Source organism: Eucalyptus grandis, chromosome 9 (assembly GCF_016545825.1).
Source record: "Eucalyptus grandis isolate ANBG69807.140 chromosome 9, ASM1654582v1, whole genome shotgun sequence".
Lineage (NCBI taxonomy): Eukaryota > Viridiplantae > Streptophyta > Magnoliopsida > Myrtales > Myrtaceae > Eucalyptus > Eucalyptus grandis.
In genome coordinates, this window is record NC_052620.1 from 26,642,055 (window position 1) to 26,659,636 (window position 17,582).

The 17,582-nt window shown below is 40.1% G+C and overlaps 2 protein-coding genes across 5 annotated transcripts; both read left to right on the forward strand.

Annotated features, from left to right (window-relative positions):
* The first annotated feature begins 4,887 nt into the window (after positions 1-4,887).
* LOC104418885 (NADP-dependent D-sorbitol-6-phosphate dehydrogenase) lies at positions 4,888-8,209 on the forward strand. The gene is made up of 6 exons (XM_010030354.3): positions 4,888-5,153; positions 5,751-5,845; positions 5,938-6,055; positions 6,536-6,668; positions 7,364-7,583; positions 7,688-8,209. Exons 1-6 carry the CDS (start codon positions 5,021-5,023, stop codon positions 7,916-7,918), a joined length of 930 nt encoding a protein of 309 aa, XP_010028656.1. The 5' UTR covers positions 4,888-5,020; the 3' UTR covers positions 7,919-8,209.
* A 5,282-nt stretch (positions 8,210-13,491) lies between these two features.
* LOC104418887 (protein BASIC PENTACYSTEINE4) lies at positions 13,492-17,347 on the forward strand. Of its 4 annotated transcripts, none has more exons than XM_039302136.1 (4): positions 13,493-13,650; positions 14,184-14,249; positions 15,753-15,924; positions 16,031-17,347. In XM_039302136.1, the coding sequence occupies exons 3-4, from the start codon at positions 15,853-15,855 to the stop codon at positions 16,901-16,903; spliced, it is 945 nt and encodes a 314-aa protein (XP_039158070.1). In that variant the 5' UTR covers positions 13,493-13,650; positions 14,184-14,249; positions 15,753-15,852; the 3' UTR covers positions 16,904-17,347. The 4 variants fall into 4 exon arrangements, with proteins under 4 accessions (XP_010028660.1, XP_039158070.1, XP_039158069.1 ...); XM_039302135.1 differs by lacking the exon at positions 14,184-14,249 and adding an exon at positions 14,615-14,756; XM_010030358.3 differs by lacking the exon at positions 14,184-14,249 and having other exon boundaries at positions 13,492-13,650; positions 15,753-15,891.
* The last annotated feature ends 235 nt before the right edge of the window (positions 17,348-17,582 follow it).

Below are 17,582 nucleotides of genomic sequence, written 5' to 3' on the forward strand. Positions count from 1 at the left end.
TACTATTCGGATGGTTACGAAAGAGGCCTTAGTCTCATTAAGTAGCAACTAGCAGCTCTTGGTTTACAGTCTCAAGAAGTGTAAACACCTAGCTGACCAGAGCAGATGTAAATCTTGGTAACCACGCAATATACATGAAGAGCGGTGTTTGTCTGGTGACTAGCCCCGAGTGAGGCGATAGGCAAAGGGCGGCGGTGGAAGTGGCAGTTGATTGGAGCTGTAGCGTTGAATGTAAAAGGAACGATATCTTTCTTTCAGAAAATGGCATTAGTTTTTGGATTCTGGCTGGACAGTTGAAAAGGAATTCATGCTAATAGGGTTTCCTTTTTCGAGTCTGTATCAGCTTTAAATCTTTACACGACTCTTTTCAAAGCTTTAAAAAGCCTACGATGGCAAAGGTGAACCTCCTCCTGTTATTTTAAATGCCCTATCATATATAAATTTGAGAAAATTTCAAATAAGGATATGAATTAAACCAATTTCTCAAAAGAGAGCTTAGAATAGATTTTGTTTTAAATAAGAGCGCGAAATGTTTAAATCAATTCCAAAAAAAAGCCTGAACTCGATAGTCGACAATAAGTAATTTTTCCAGCAACCAAAATAGGGGCACTTTTGTCTAAGACATTGCCATCCTTAAAAATCAAAAACCCAAGATTACTTGTTTTTGTCATCACTTCTTCTTTGTTGTCGCCACAGCCGGTGTTCTTCCTCTATAAGCTCACAAGCCTTGGCAACTCTATTAAGCATGTAATTTTATTTTCTTCTTTCTCTTTTTTCTTTTTCCCTTTTTCCTATTATTGGCCATCGCTAGGTCTTGTTGATGGCTACTTTGCCAACCTCAGGCGAGGCCACGCATGCTGGCCTTGGTGGCCTCGGGCAAGGATGGCCCTTACTTGAGGTTGATGGATCAATGGGGCTTGGCGATGGCCGGCGGAGGGAAAAAGAAAAATAAAAAGGAGAAATTAAGAAAAGAAAAAAATCAGAAATCTTAAAAATATTTATAAAAATTATCCACACGGATGACAAATGCTGATTACTGATTTAGGCCAAAATTGACTGAAATGACTAAATTGGTGGATTATCAAAAAATTCAGAACTAAATTAACAAGTTGTCGAAATGTTTATGATTAAATTAATACAATTGAAAGGTTTGAGATCAAATTGGTCGCCGTACAATAAATTTGAAATTGAATTCTCCTGTCTATTTATATATTCTTATGCAGTGGATTTGGCATGACTGTCCAATCAAGGGCCCCTATTTTCCCTTGACAAAAGGAATTTGTCCACCATTAAAAGCCGATGGACTTCCCCCTTTGTCCAATGCTCGAACTAGGACTCCTCCATTATTTTATCTCTCGCTGAAAAGGATTCCAACAATAGATTAGACAGATGATTCCCAAGAAAAAGTAATCTCGCTCGTGCTGAATGCTAGATGAACTCCTATAAAAAAAAATAAAAAAGGAGAGAATAACGCCCCTTATAACTAGCGAGAGAGTCCAAGCAAGTTTTAGCCCCCAAGGAGGAAGTGTCCTAAGACTCCCTCTAAGCCTGGCATATGGCGAGGAGTGGTTACCTCGCCGGAGTCCCTGTAGTGGAGGCTGTCAAGGACATTCCGTCTGACCTCCTCAGACCGAGCAATGACGATCGCTCATCCCGCGATCTCTCCCGCGGCGATCCCTTTTCCCCCGGTAGACGGGAAGTCATGGTTTTCCTGGACAAAGATGGTCTCTCTGTCGGTAGGATCCCAGATGGTTTGAGTTTCACTGCCGGCGTCACTTTTCCAGCCGGTAATTGGGATCGCCGATCCCTATCATCAACAGAATTACCGGGTTGGTTTCTCCTATAGCATCTGATTGCTACGAGCGGAACTATTGGTGAAGTTATATTTCGATAATAAGTGGAACATTGTGTACCCACGCATGATGAGGCTCCCTCCTCCCTTTCCTTAAATGTTTAATCTACTGGAGCAGGTGGTGGCGTGTAGGGGTGTCAAAAACTAAACCGAACCAAATAAAAAATTTGATTTTTTCGGTTCGATTCTCATTAAAAACAAAAAAAAAAATTTTTTTTTTACTAGTTTAGTTTTTATTGGTTCGGTTTACCGAACCAAATTAGTAAAATTTAAAATTTTTCCTTATTTTATTTTATTATTTTAAAAATCATTTTTTCTTTTTTTTTTTCTTTTTGTATTTATTGGGTGGTGGCCGGCGACTGGCCAAAGACGAGCTCGAGCCTTGCCACAGGCTAGCAAGTTCAAGCCCTACCAAATTCAGCCACTTGGGTAGGGCTCGAGCCTCACCACCTCACCATAGGCCGGCGAGGCTTGATCTTGTCTCTGGCTGGTCACCCGCCGCCATCGTAGCCGCGATCGATCAATGAAGAAAAAGAAAAAAAAAAAAAAAGGAATAAAAATAATTAAAAAATCAATTTTCTTAAAAAAATAAAAAAATTTATAGAAATGGGTGTATGTAGGGGGAAAACAAAGAAAAAGTGAAAACTGAAAAATTGAACTGAACCGAACTGGGATTTGGGTTCGGTTTATATTGAATTTTGGTTCGGTTTAATAAATTTCATTATCGGCTCGGTTCGGTTCATTTTTCCAAAAAAAATGAACTGAATGGAACCGAATCATTTACACTCCTACTGCGGCGGAATAGTAGCGGAACCCTTCGATGGTGAGCCGGTGTTGCAAGACGAAGGGAATTCAGCAAGTGAAAGCACAAACTTATTAGGAGAGGTACTTGACGTAATAAGTTATAGATAAAGGAGCTTTCAGAATCCACGCGGCAAAAGAGAGACGAAAGTCGGGGTGTGCATATAAAAGTCTCGAAATAAAGAGTCTTCTGCATCGTGATATCAGTCCCTATTTTGCTGCATTCAATTGGAACTTCTTCATCTCGCTTAAACCAGAGCCGATCGCAGATGAATATGCCATCGACGGATTTTGTCATCGCCGAGCATCACTTCAAAAAATGATATTCTCGTAATCCACCTCTAATTTCTATGATCTTCGTCCTCCGATAGAGGAAAATGGCCACGGCTAAAGCTCGATCGAACTCGCACTCGTGACTTCAAGTTCCTAATCATCTGAATGCTATGATAGGATTAAGAGCTGAGTTCCCTCCTTTGGCTTTCATACTCGACTCAATTGGCAATACTAACTCTCGTCATCATGTTTGTATTACCCGTGCTCGCTTCAATTAGCTCGAACTCCACCAATGAAATCATTTGCACCACCCCTTATATATATATATATATATACTAACTCCATCCCCTTTTTATTAAAAAGACAAAATTGTATTTAATTATTCCATTACAATTTAAAGTGGTAGCCCTCAATTTATTTACTTTCCCTCCGGTTGCCATAAGTACGAATATCACACGTTTTATTATTGTTTATTATGAATATCTTATGTATATTAAATGCATTATGTTTTCTCTTTATCTTCAGATTTAGTTCCATAAAATTAGTTTTATCGAAAAAAAGTAATAATAAGAGAAATAATTATATAATAGTTATCTATGAGAAGAATAGTCTATTATAAACAACAAAAAATCATATCACAAATAATTATAAATTGTTATGGAACCCACTTCTTTAAAAATTTATGATTTACAATAAACTCTCGAGTACTATTATAATAACAAGAAGGAAGAAAAAGATATTTAGATATGGCCCTATTTTTTCCCTTTATATAACTAAATCTACCCAATTTTCATTAAAAGACCAAATTACCCTTAATTGTTCCATTGCAATTTAAAATGGTAGCATTAAATTTTTTTATCTTCCTTCTTTTGTTAGTTTTCTATTCCTACAAAAGATCTAGTTGCCATAACTACCCGTATGACGCGTTTTATTCTTATTTATTATGGATATCCCATGTATCTTAAAGAAAATACATTTTCTCTTTATTTTTAGATTCTTTCTTGAAAATTAGTTTTGCCGAAACCAAGTAATAATAATAAAAAGAAAGAAAAAAATATTTTTCTGCAGTACTTTTCCACTCCTTATAAAGCTAAATCCATCGCATTTCATTATAAAGACAAATGACGTGTTTGGTAACGTTTACTCCAAAATTATTCCAAGGAACAGAAATAAAAAAAAATGTTTATGTTCCGAGGAATAATTTTTGAATAAAAAATGCGTTTAGTAAACTTGTTCCTAATAAAAAATGAACGAACACGTTTAGTAAATTTTATTCTTTTTTGTTTCTTTTTTAATTTTTTAATATTTTTATTTTATTTTCATTTTTTCCTTTCTTTTTATTTTTCTTCTTTTTCGGCTTTCGGTAGCCTTCGCCTCGCCCGACCACGAGAGCTCACCCCCCCGGTGAGGCCGAGCCTCACCGTTGTTGGGCAAGACTTGGCCTCGCCGGGGCCGGCGACGCTCGGCGAGGTCGCCGACCCTCGATGGCGTCGCCAGCCCTCGACGGCCGATCGCCGGCCATGGCCGAGGCAAGCGACCGGCCAAAAAAAAAAAAGAAAAAAAGAAGAAGAAAAGATAAGAGAGAGAAGAAGAAGCGTTTCTTCAAAATCATTTATGGAACAAGAAACAACTTTTTTTTGTTTCTCATTTCTATTCTTTTTGTGTTTCGGGAACAAAAAAACAAAAAAAGAACAGAAACGTAACCAAACGCGTTTATGTTCTTTATTTGTTCTCAAAAAAAAAAAAAAAAAAAAAGGTCTGTTCTAGGAACAAATTTCAGAAGTGAAAACATGCAGGGCCAAAGTTTCCCTCAATTATTCCATTGCAATTTAAACTGGTGGACCCCATTTTTTTTTGTCTGAATATCCCATTTATATTAAAAGCATTATGTATTTTCCTTTATTTTGAGATTTTCTTCCACAAAAAAAAAAATAGTTTTCTGACGATAATGAGAAGGAAGCGAAACCCAAGGAGCCAATTTACAGGTCACTTTCGGCGACTCCCGAGGAGCTAGCAGTAGCAGAGCATCTTCTTCACTCCTTCACTCCTCCAAGCTGATTCCGCAGACCAGAAGGAGCACGATCGCTTCCGAAGATGTCGATCACCCTCAACAGCGGATTCAAAATGCCGGCGATCGGTCTCGGCGTGTGGCGTATGGAGAAGGATGAGATACGGGACCTCATCCTGGGCTCCATCAAGATCGGCTACCGCCACTTCGATTGCGCCGGTACCCCCGCAGCCGACTCTTCTTTTAGCCATCTCCGGATCCTCGTCTTTTCTAGGGTTTGGTCGATTCAGTGCGGCCGTGTCTTTTTGGTTTTTAGTTCATTGTCCGGTGCTGGTCGGCGTTCTGGACCATCGTCGGCGGTTCGAGAGGAATGGTTTCGGCGCATTTCGTGTTGTTTTTTTTTTTTTTTTTTTTAACCGTTCGGGCGAGTCCGCTGAGAAGATACTGAGCAGCTAGGGGGATTAGCGGAGTTGTCTATCGATTGAATTTGAGAATGATTCGGAACAAGAAATTACTCGGGCTTGTCGTGGTCCTAAATGCTTGCGTCGGATGAGTCGCGAGGATGATGATACTCTGCCCGTGCTTATGTAGTCTCGCATGCCGTGGCATTCGCTGCGTGTGCGAGGAGAGTTTTTTTTTTTTTTTTAATCGACTGTGTTGAATTTCGAAACCATTATCGTTCATTTGCGTGATTTGTTCATAGTAAGCCACCCGTATTATAATAACGCTCGGTACATTTTTTTCATGTGATGCATTGCGAGCTACGTCCTCTGAGATCGTTATTTTATAGTATTTAACCAGTTCGTGTCGGTGCAGCCGATTACCAGAATGAAGCGGAAGTTGGCGAGGCGCTTGCTGAAGCAGTGCGGACGGGGCTTGTCAAGAGGGAGGAACTTTTCATCACCACCAAGGCGGGTTTAGTGATCCTCCTGCAACTTTGAATCTATGCCACAGTAACTAAGTATGAACTGTCTAATTTTGCCCATGTTCCTCCCCTGTGCAGCTTTGGAATTCTGATCACGGACATGTCATAGAGGCCTGTAAGGACAGCCTGAAGAAGTTGCAGCTTGATTATTTGGATCTCTACCTTATTCACTTCCCTGTAGCAACTAAACACACCGGTGATTCCCCTACCATTAGCATCCGATTCTACTTGCAAACTGTGATCGAATTCCAAACTTTATGAGCTACTCAATGAGCTGCTGAGCATTACATCTTGGTTAAATGGTGTTTTTCCGCTGAAAGTCAAAAGGTGGTAAATTGGTAATGAGAATAAAATCGAGTATCCCCACAAGTTGATATTAACTAAGTGTGCACACTGGGCTGAGTCTTTTGATATAGGTGTGATACTTTCTTTATGCTCATGATGCACTGCTCTTGTTAAGAATGGTGGAAAAGTCAACTGCTGGAAATTTAGATGTGAATTTGATTGCCAAAGATCATCTTCTATATTCTCCACTCGCCATTTGTTCACAAAGCATTAGCACTTTATCTGTACTCTGCTCATGTTAGTACCTTTACCCTTTATTAGAGTCTAAGACTCTATCAGAGACATTTTGTTTTGAATGCTAAAGATCTTGTTGTAACGTGTATACATGCAGGAGTTGGCACAACTGCTAGTGCTCTGGACGACGAGGGGGTGCTGGAAATTGACACAACTATAACTTTGGAAACTACATGGCGTGCCATGGAAGAACTCGTCTCAATGGGTTTAGTTCGAAGCATCGGGATCAGGTTTGAGAACTTTTTGGATGGTTTAACATTTTCTAAGGCACCTCTCATGAAATATTTAGCATTTTTACTTGGAAGGGGAAGCTCCAATGTGACAGTAAAGGAGATTGTAATTCAAGGACTTCCTATAGTCAATGGGAAATTTTCTTTACTTCTCTAAGGTACTTGAGAGGTGACTTCTGGCGTTAGTTAAACGAAGTATCTGACAGAGATAGTGTTCCTTCATAGTTTGAAGTCCACAGCAAGAGTTTACTACTTTCAAGAGCATTTTCGGTGATGCGTACCCTTTGGATTTTGTCATTTTTGGACCAGATGTTGGGAGCATAACGTTTCCATAGCAATTGATATATCTTTTATGGAAGGAGTATCTTTGGTGAAAGGGTTGCACTTTTTTTTCTATTTTTTTCTCTGGGAAGATGTGACAATAATAAGACTCTTCAAATGATGCTGTATGTGATGCCCACGGGAGCAGGGAGCAGTCTTATTGCCTCAGAAATCTAGGTTTCCAATTATGTTCATCCTCCCTGGAAATTGAGATTCTTAATTCTTAAGTAGTAGTAGTATCTATGAGAAGTAATAAGTACCGACAGAGGCTGGGAATGTGTTACAATCCTTTTCTCGAAATAGATATTTTGAATGCCTTGCCCATTTTACAGACCTTCTGATTGCTCTGACTGTTGTATGGAATTTGTGTGCAGCAACTACGACATCTTCCTAACCAGAGATTGCCTGGCCTACTCCAAAGTGAAGCCTGCTGTTAATCAGATTGAAACCCATCCATATTTCCAACGTGATTCCCTTGTTAAGTTCTGTCAGAAACATGGTATCTGTGTGACTGCACACACTCCCCTTGGGGGCGCAGTTGCAAATACAGAATGGTTTGGTTCCGTTTCATGCCTGGAAGATCCAGTTCTCAAGGTAATGCTCCTCTATATCATTCATGGTGATCTTTTCTTTCTTCTTTTTTGTTTCTGCTGCCTTGCTATATTTCTCAATTCCCCTCTCTTCTCTATCGATTCAAGGGTCTGGCTGAGAAGTACAAGAGGACGGTGGCACAGGTAGTTCTGAGGTGGGGTATCCAGCGCAATACCGTTGTCATTCCAAAGAGCTCAAAGGTTAAGAGGTTGGAAGAGAACTTTCAGGTCTTTGATTTCAGTCTGGCAGACGAGGACATGGCCCTGATCAAGAGTATCGACCAGGGACAACGGACTAATCAACCTGCGAAGTTTTGGGGCATAAACCTATTTGCTTGAGTACGTCCAGAAGCATGATTTGCTTGGGACGGATGCTGCTGCTTCATAGGGAGAATAATACCACGGGAGGTGCAATGCATACATGAAGCTTGTTGAAACACCTGTGCACCGGGTCTCTTATTGACTGTCGATATTGAAACATGTTGGATCACTTACCTGGAAAAACTGTTTGGTTTGATGTTTCGACGCAAAGTATTGCGACTACACCTCCATGATTATTTTTGTGGACTTCTTTTGCTACATTTCTGGGACAATGGAAGTATGGGCACTCTGCTTCTGTTTTAGCTATAATCTGCATTGACCATAAAAGACATGCGGAGAAATTCGAGGTGAGATTACTCGGATTGGTGTTGCTAGTTGCATTGTGCAGTTGGAGAAACTGCCCAACTGCTTGACTGCATTATGCGTGGAGCAATGTATAAGCGGCACGACAACAAAAAATATGATGCGATGGTCCAGTTCAGGAGTGGTTATTAAAACAAAATCCATGTAGAATCCGAAAGCTTAGGACGCGTTTGGTAACGATTATGTTCTCAAAAACGGATTCTTATCATAAATTATTCTTTTTTATTTTGTTCTTTGGAACAATTTTTAAGCATTTTAAGTCATTTTGTAACTTTTCAAAATTTCTTATTTTGGAATAGAATTGTATTTGGTATCATCCTCATTGATTCGTTTCAAATCAATTTCTTTTAATTTTTAAATAATTTTTAATTTTTTTTCCTTTTTTCTTCTATTCTTCTTTGCCGATCATCGATCCTCTGACCTCACCGGAGCGTCGCCAACCCTCGACGGCCAAGCCTCGGCGGTGGCCGTGCCAACCTCACCGGGCCGGGTGAGGCTTGCCTAGCCACCTCCAAGGCTCGCCCAACCTCGCCGGTGCTGGGCAAGCCTCGCCTAGCCATCGACGAGGCTGGGCGAGCCTCGCCAGGGCTGGGCAAGGCAAGGCCCGCCTAGCCACCGGCGAGGTCGGCCTTGCCAGATCGCGAGGCTCGCCCAGCCTCGTTGAGGCTTGGCCACTAGCGAGGCTAGGCAAGCTTCGCTGGTGGCTGGGCTTGCCTCCGATGAGCTCGCCGAACCGGCAGACGGCAATTGCGAGATGGCGGTAGATGAAGAAGAAGAGGAAAAAGGAACAAGACTTGATTCTTAGATTTGTTCCTAAAACAAGAATAAATTTTTTTTATTCTCGGGAACAAAAATTTTAGATTTTGTTCCCAAAGTGCTTCCGAGAACAAAAAAAATCATAATAAGTTACTATTGGGATGGTTACCAAATAGAGCCTTTAAAAGTCTCGTTAAGTAGCAGCTCTTGGTTTACAGCCTCAAGAAGTGTGAACACCTACTTGACCAGAACAGATATAAAACTTGGTAACCATGCAATATACATGAAGAGCGGTGTATGTCTGGTGTTGTCAAGGCGACGCGGCTAGCCCCGAGTAGTCGGCGGTAATGCGAGAGGCGATAGGCAAAGGGCGGCGACCGGCGGAAGTGGAAGTTGATTGGAGCTGTAGCGTTGAATGTAAAAGGAACGATATCTTTCTTTCAGGAAATGGCCTTAGTTTTTGGATTCTGGCTGGACGGTTGAAAAGGAATTCATGCTAATAGGGTTTCCTTTTTCGAGTCTGTATCAGCTTTAAATCTTTACACGACTCTTTTCAAAGCTTTAAAAAGCCTACGATTGGCAAAGGTGAACCTCATCCTGTTATTTTAAATGCCCTATCCTATATAAATAAATAAGGATATGAATTAAATCAATTTTCTCAAAAGAGAGCTTAGAGTAGATTTTGTTTTAAATAAAAGCACGAAATGTTTAAATCAATTTCAAATAAGAGCCTGAACTTGATAGTCAATAATAAGTAATTTTTCCAGCAACCAAAATAGGGGCACTTTTGTCCAAGGGTTCGTTTGGTTCGTCTTCGGAGAAATGACATTGGGAGAATGCAAATACCTTTAAGGTAAATGGGTTTTCCAAAATGCAAGACTGTTTGGTAAATATATATTTGAAAAGATCTTTAGTATAGTAACCAAATTAAGTTTTTAGTTTTAGTATTTTTAAAATTGCAAAAAAAAAAATGACTATATAACATTTAATATTTTCATGTTAAGAGTAATATAAAAGATATATATTAATAAATTTATTTAATTTTTTTTTTTTTTAGTATTTTTAAAATTGCAAAAAAAAAATGACTATATAACATTTTATATTTTCATGTTGAAAGTAATATAAAAGATATATATTAGTAAATTTATTTAAAAATTATATTAAAAGAATTTTATTATAGATTAGATGCAAAGCTCAACTTTTGGGCTAGGGTTTTTTAGGTTTATTTTCAACTTTGAATTTTTTTAATTATTGTAGTATTAATCATCATCGTTAATTTATGATCATTATAGTGTATTGATAAAAAGTTGGGCTATTGATTGTCAAAAGATAAAAATGACAAAAAAAGGCGAACCTAACATTTGCAAAGAGTTATTATTATTATTTTTAAATATAAAAATAAAATCCGATGAAACTCCGTCACCGATCAACGTTGGTTGGGGTGTGGGGAAGATGATCACCTAAAAAAATAAGTCAACAGATGAATAGTAGAGGTGGACTTGCATTTTCAAAATACCGAAAGCCCAAAGTAGATCCCCACCTGCTTTGGGCTTTCTGTGGCACACCTAAACACCTAAGGTTGCCACATTTTTCTTTCCGGAACCGGTGATTGCATCCCACATTTTATCGCTCGCACCCCACCTAGCATCGCGAGGAACCTTCGGCACAAACCACCAGGCATCCGGCACCCCCACATTCCGGGCATCTCGCATCCCAACTGGCATCACGAGGTATCCCCTCGGCACACACCTTCGAGGCTTCCGGCACCCCCACATCCCGAGCATCTCGAAACTCCCGAGGACATCCGGCACCCCCACATCCTAGGCATCCAGCACTCCCCTTTCTGGGCATCCTGACACTCCCGGGGCATCGTCGGCTCATCCCTCCGACGATATCCTCATTTATCATATCTCATATTCGCAATTTATGTCTCAATATCAACATGGCACATGATGTGATGGCAACAAGGTCAATTTCAGCTTTTGATTTTATATGTAATGCCAAATATCATCACATGTGCAGCAAGATTCAATCACTTAAAACAATACAATTTATAGGGCTCATACAAACAGAATAGTCCATGCATTACAGCTTTTGAAATTGCACAATCCAGCTTGCACAGTTTTAGGAAATATTTTAATTAAATACCCAAATGACTTTAAAAAATTATGAAATTCAAACATGTAATATTCAAGACATAAAGGAAGATATTTCATGAAGAACACTACACCAAAAGACCCTCATACAATTCGGTATAGACCATGCATCACAGCACTACTATTCTAACAATTCAACTTACACAGTTTTTGAAACATTTTTGGTTAAATAAGCAAATGAACTTCAAAAATTAAGAAATTTGAATATGTTGTAGGAAATACATAAGAGAGATATTTCATGAAGAACACATTACCAAAAGAACCTCATACAAAAAGATATGATCCACGCATTGCAACTGACCAAGTCCGAACACATCAGATTGCACGGTTTTAGAAACATTTCCGATTAAATACCCGAATGACCTTACAAAATTATGAAATTCGACTATGAGATATTCAAGACCCTAAGGTAGATTTTTCATGAAGGTATCAAAGTCAGATTCGTCCTAGGTAATTAAATATAGGCGGTTAAAACTTCTGTTCCTAGTACCGAAATTTCCAGATCTAACTACCTTCGAAAAACCACGATTTCACCTACCTATTCTTGTTGGTTTTCTCTAAATTTTTTATATTTTAAATCTCAGGATGTCATTTACATCTTTTGTTAAGAAATCGAATGAAATTTCAACGAAAAGATAGCCTTACAGTCCATGCATTCATCAAAGGTAGTTACCGAAATCTCCAGATCTAGTCTCTCCAAAGAACAAGGATTTCACCCACTTATACTTGTTTTTTTTGTCCCAAATTTGAGTATGATATACTCCAAGAAGTCCTTAACAACTTTCATCTAGAAGTCAAAGCTAAAATCCAACTCGAACATCACATGCAAGCCACTAGAACATCCAAGGTCGAGCTGTTTTCTCAAGAACAGTTTACTAGTCTAGAATACCACTCTTAAAACTCCAATTGTTCACATCCTAAACATCCGAAATTTGTCACCATACAATCACATACACTAGGCACAACATGCAAGAGTAGATCAAGGATCCCACTTGCCTCTAAACCGAGCAAGCAGCGAGCACAACGGCGAAAGGACACTGCGACGAATGACGGACGCACAGCTGACGGTCGACGAGCGGTCCTCCTCCTTCCTCTCTTCCTTTCTCCCTTTTCTTCCTTTCTTCCTTCTCTTTCTCTCCTCTCTCTCTTTCTCGGACAAACTCCCTCTCTCTCTCCCTCTCTCTCACTTAAACCGGCATCATCTTCCCCTAATTTCTTCCCCTCCATCATTAGCCATCATTAGATCATACATGGAGGACACTTGGCAATCTTCTTGGGACAAATGGGGGAGGCATGCAACCGGATCCCCCCCTCCTTTGCACGTTGACAGCCCCTCATGGGCTTGGGCCAGCCATGGGCCGACGGCAGCTCTCCTCCTTGGGCTTCATGGGCCGGCCAAGAATGGGGTGAGGCTATGGGCTGGTTTGGGCCTTTAAATGTCCAACCCATCCTCATCTTAATCCACCTAATCCTTAATTATATAAACTCCTAATTGAAATTTATAATTCACAAAAATTTGTGACCTAATTTAATAAATTCCAACTTATAATTCACATGGCCAAAAATAGAATTTTCCTATCAAATAATTACCCACCAAAAGCTTAACCAAAATCTCAATGCAAAACATAAATTAGAGCACCTCTAAAGATTGACAATAAATTCTAGAATGCTACACTTTCAGTATTTCAAAGACTAGCATTTGGCCAAGGACACATCCAAATGCTGAACCAAACACCTAATTTTTTTTTTCATAGAACTTTGGAGGCCGAAAGTTGGAATCGATCTTTGAACCAAATAGGGCCTAAGACATTGCTATCCTTAAAAATCAAAAACCCAACACGGCTGTTGTTCTTCATCTATAAGCTCACAAGCCTTTGCAACTCTATTAAGCATGCAATTTTTTGCTTATAGAAAAGTAGTCTTATTGATTAATATCAGGAAAAATTTAAATTAATACATATGTAATAAATCAACTCAAAATTAATTTTTTTATTATAAAAAATTATAAACTTATACGGTGACAAATTCACTGTAAACTAATATTTTTTATCACAAAAATCGTAATCTAGTACATTTATGATAAATTTGTTTTTATTAGTTTATATTAAATTAAATGAATATAACAAAAATTATGATTAAAACCCCAAATTGGGTCGCGGAATAGACGCTAGTTTTTTTCACAGAGCACCCTGAATTCATGAAATAATTTTTTTTTGGGGAGGGGGAGGAGAGAGAATACAAACGACGCCGTAGGAAGGTAGAGGATCTCAGATGTACGGGCACTCCCCAAATTTTCTGCCATCTCTCTCTATCTCTCTCTATCTCTCTCTCTTCCCGTCCTCTCTCCGTCTCTCTCTCTCTCTCTCTCTCTCTAGCTCCGACCTCTCTGTTTCCGCGTCCTTCCGGAGCGAATTCATCCGCGACGAAGCGCGGTTTTTGATCGGCGACGCTGTCATCGCCGGAGCTAATCTCGCCGTAAGACATTAACCTCGTCTGATCTCAGTCGGTTCCTCTTCGCTAGCTTCGGGCTTGATGTCGTCAGTGTGTGTGTGTATGTTTTTTCTTTTTTCTTTTTTTTTTTTACGTGATCGACCGTGATCTCTGCTCTCTGGTTTCGACTCTCGGCTCGCTCGTGTTTTGATTGCCTCTCGAGTTCCCGCTCTTAGCTTCGCGACTTCGATCTTTATCGGGAACCATCGCGGATTTAGTAGGGTTCAGTCGTGTGTAGAGCGGATTGATTTGTCTCTCTCGGTATGTGTATATGTCCAGTCGTGTCGGAAGCTTCGCGGGAATGATGTGGACGGTGTTTAGGGAATGGCTGTGTTCATGGTGGAATTGCGTGGTAGTATAGGTGACTTGTCTAGGAATGTGGTTGGCCGGTTGCTCGGCTTGGAGCTGGAGCCTCTTTTTTTTTTTTTGGTCTGGGGATAAATTTGTAGAGGGATCATTCGGAACTGTTGACTGGATGATTTTCGTTGTTGATGATTGAATCGAGTGTTTGCATGCAGTTTGCAGAGGACAGAGGCGCGAGCCATGGGCCTCGTCCCAGAGGTCACTTGCGCAGTGTAGTGTCCGTAAGGATTGCTATTTACAATGGAAGATCTCAATTGGCTGCTTTTTTATGATTGTTGACCGTCATGTTTCTGAACTTTCATGTTGCAAGTTATAAAGTTGCAGGGATGTTAATGAGGGGAATGTAGGATAGTGGAGTATGTGTTGATTTTACGGAGTTTCCAGGAGTTGCTCTCAGCACTGAGCAACTCATTGGTCGTCAGTGATGTGATGCGAATGCATGTTTGCATTTCGCAGACTAAATTGATGGTATTGTTTGACTCATGATAATGAAGAGCATTTTAAAGTGTGAATGTTGATACTCACAAAATATCTCATGCTTACAATGGATGCGTCTTGTAATTTAATGGGGCCTTTAACATCACAGGCACAAGGATGGTATTTGGAGGTCAAATCATTCCTTACTAGGAAAGTTCAACTCTATGGTTCAAATGCCTAGGCTTGTCGCTATCTCCAAGTTCAGCCTTATGGTTTGAATGCCTTATCAAGTATCTTCAAAACAGGAAAATGTACTTTCTTTATAGTTGGTATGATATAACGTATGGTAGGGTTTTGCTATAGACACGGTGAAAAAGTAATAAGGAAAATTGTTTGACTTTGTCCTCAACGGTTACAAGCGTAGAGTAGACATGGAAGGCACTTGCTCGTTCTTGGTGTTGGGAAGTTACTATATGGTTTGACTAGTGTTAGTGTGAATATGCGGCTCTCTGCTAATCATGTCGTGGCACTTAATGTGATGTCAACCACAAATTATGAGTACACAGTCTGTAACAAATTGTGTCTCTTCCTTCACGGAATGCTACTTGAATGCTCTTCTTCTGGTTATATCCTTAACACATCCCACTTGGCATCTGGCATTGTCTTGAAATTCATTGTAAATGGTCATCCATTTATTTTTGCTTTCATTGTCCATGCAAGTAAAGTCTGCTTCTCAATTGAATGTTTCTTCTCTTTTTCCTTTTTTGTCTTCTGGGAGATTTTTCTTGTTTGGTTGTAAGTGTGGAAAATCACTGTTTGGATACAGGCATTGAATGGAGTTTCTCTCTTGCTAATTGGTACTCTACCATCCTCTTGTAAGAAACCTTAGTAGCTCTTATGTACCTGCAGTGTTTGCCTTTTCCTTCTGATTAGCAGTTGAATTCTTGACACTGCCGTCTGTATTATCTTTCAATGAATGATGCTGAAATTTATGTTATCCTTCCTTCTCTTGTCTTGGAGTTGGTTCGGAATTATGCCTGCCTGGTGGTGGCGGCTCCCCTGCTGGGGGCAGAAACTTTTTGCTGTTTGAAATGATTAAAAAAAAGAAAAAAGGACAAAATGGGGGGAAAAAAGGAGCTCCTGCTTTACCAGTTTAATAGGTTTGAGTTGTTATAGCTTTAGCAAGATTGAAGTGTTATTTTCATGCTCTATTGAAAAAGAATTCTCTATGAGCAATTTTCTCTATTTTCCCTTCCCCTCATCTCTATTTTGAAGTTAAGGCTTTTGTTTCTGTTTTCTGTGAACAGGGATTTCTGGAAGTTCCTTTTCGAAGAAATAAGTTATCCCGGCAGCATTCTGATATTTACCTTGGGCTTATGCCTTAGTTGCAAGTAATCTGAAGCTAATATGGATGACGGTGGGCAACATGGAAATCATAGACACAAGGTGGAATATCCTTACAAGTTGATGCACACTTTGGTAATTACATGCGGTGATATCTTATTAGGCAACGGAAAAGTTGCTCTTTCATGAATTTCAATTTGTATAATGATCCTTGCCTAAAGTATGTCTATGCAATGTGCAGTGGAATATGGCCCCCCAGCATCAAATGAAGGAAAAGAATGCTTTAGCTATGAATCAGAAGATAATGAACATCCTTAGAGAGAAGGAGCAGGCTATTCAAGAACGCAAAGATGCAGAAGCTCAAACAAAGGCAGCGATTGGCGCACGAGATGAGGCCTTCAGGCAGCGTGAGGAGGCACTGGTTGAGCGTGATAAGGCCCTAATGGAGAGGGACAATGCAAGAGCAGCACTTCAATATTGGGAAAATGCTATCAATTTTACGATGGTTGGGGGAAATCAACACGGTTTGAAGCGCGTCCACCACCCACCATACTCTCCGGCTGACATTGCTGAAGCTCTTAACGCAGATGTACGTATAACAGATGCTTTCCCCATATCATCCATTACTGCTGATGCCATAAAACCACGCCAAGGAAAGCGCTCAAAAGAGGGTAAGGGAATTGCATCGAAGGGCTCCAGTACACAAAGGAAGGGGAAGAGAGTAGGCGAGGACTTGAACGTGCAAGTACTATCACATGCAAAGAAGGTGAGGTCCAAGTGGGATAGTGCCGATGTCTGTTTGAACCTAGTTGTTTTTAATGGTTCCACCATGCCAGTTCCGGTTTGCTCTTGTACGGGCATTCCTCGGCATTGCTATAAATGGGGAAATGGCGGCTGGCAGTCGTCCTGCTGCACTACCACCCTTTCGATGTATCCACTACCGCAGATTCCGCACAAGCGTCATGCCAGGGTGAGTGGTCGCAAGATGAGCGGGAGTGTATTTACAAAACTGCTCAGTCGGTTGGCAGCTGAAGGACACGATCTGTCAATACCCTTAGATCTAAAGGACTACTGGGCCAAGCATGGAACGAATCGTTACATCACCATCAAGTAGTTCCCCAGGAATCTCTTGGATGAGATGTGTTTATAATTTGAGCCTTCTCTTTATTTGAAAATTGTAACTTGTGTTATTGTCGGCAAACATTTCTCTGTTTTAGACCCAACTTGGAATGCCTCTTTAACACAAGTTGGACTTTGGGGAGCGGGTGGGCAATCTGTCTTTCAGTAGTACTGATGATGCTGCAAGGAGTGATTCGTTCTACTCCTGTGCCAATCGGGAGGGTAAACAAGAGCATTGTCTCCCTCTGAGATAGAGCTGATTGTAGAATCAATAAGCAGGATCGGTGAAGATTCTAGTTCTGACTTGCAATAGAGGATCTTCTTTCAATTAGAATGTAAAGTCTTTTTGTTGGCTGGTACTTAAGATCGAGCCTTTAGCAATGAGTTTGACTGAACTGCGATGAGTTACGGCAAATTGCAAGAACGCCTTCGTTTCTCATCTTACTCCGGGCTTTAGTGAAGTCCCGCTTTTATTAGATCCATTATCTACTCAGACAAGACAACCGTGAGTCCCTGTTCGAAAGCTGCTTCTTTTTTCCCTTCTTTTTTCCTTTAGTATTACCATGAAATGAAATTTCAGCATCTCTCCGATTTTAAGCATCATAAGCTATATCCACATCATACACTTATCAATGAATGTACACATAAACTTCTATAAGTGAAAGCCTGTTGAT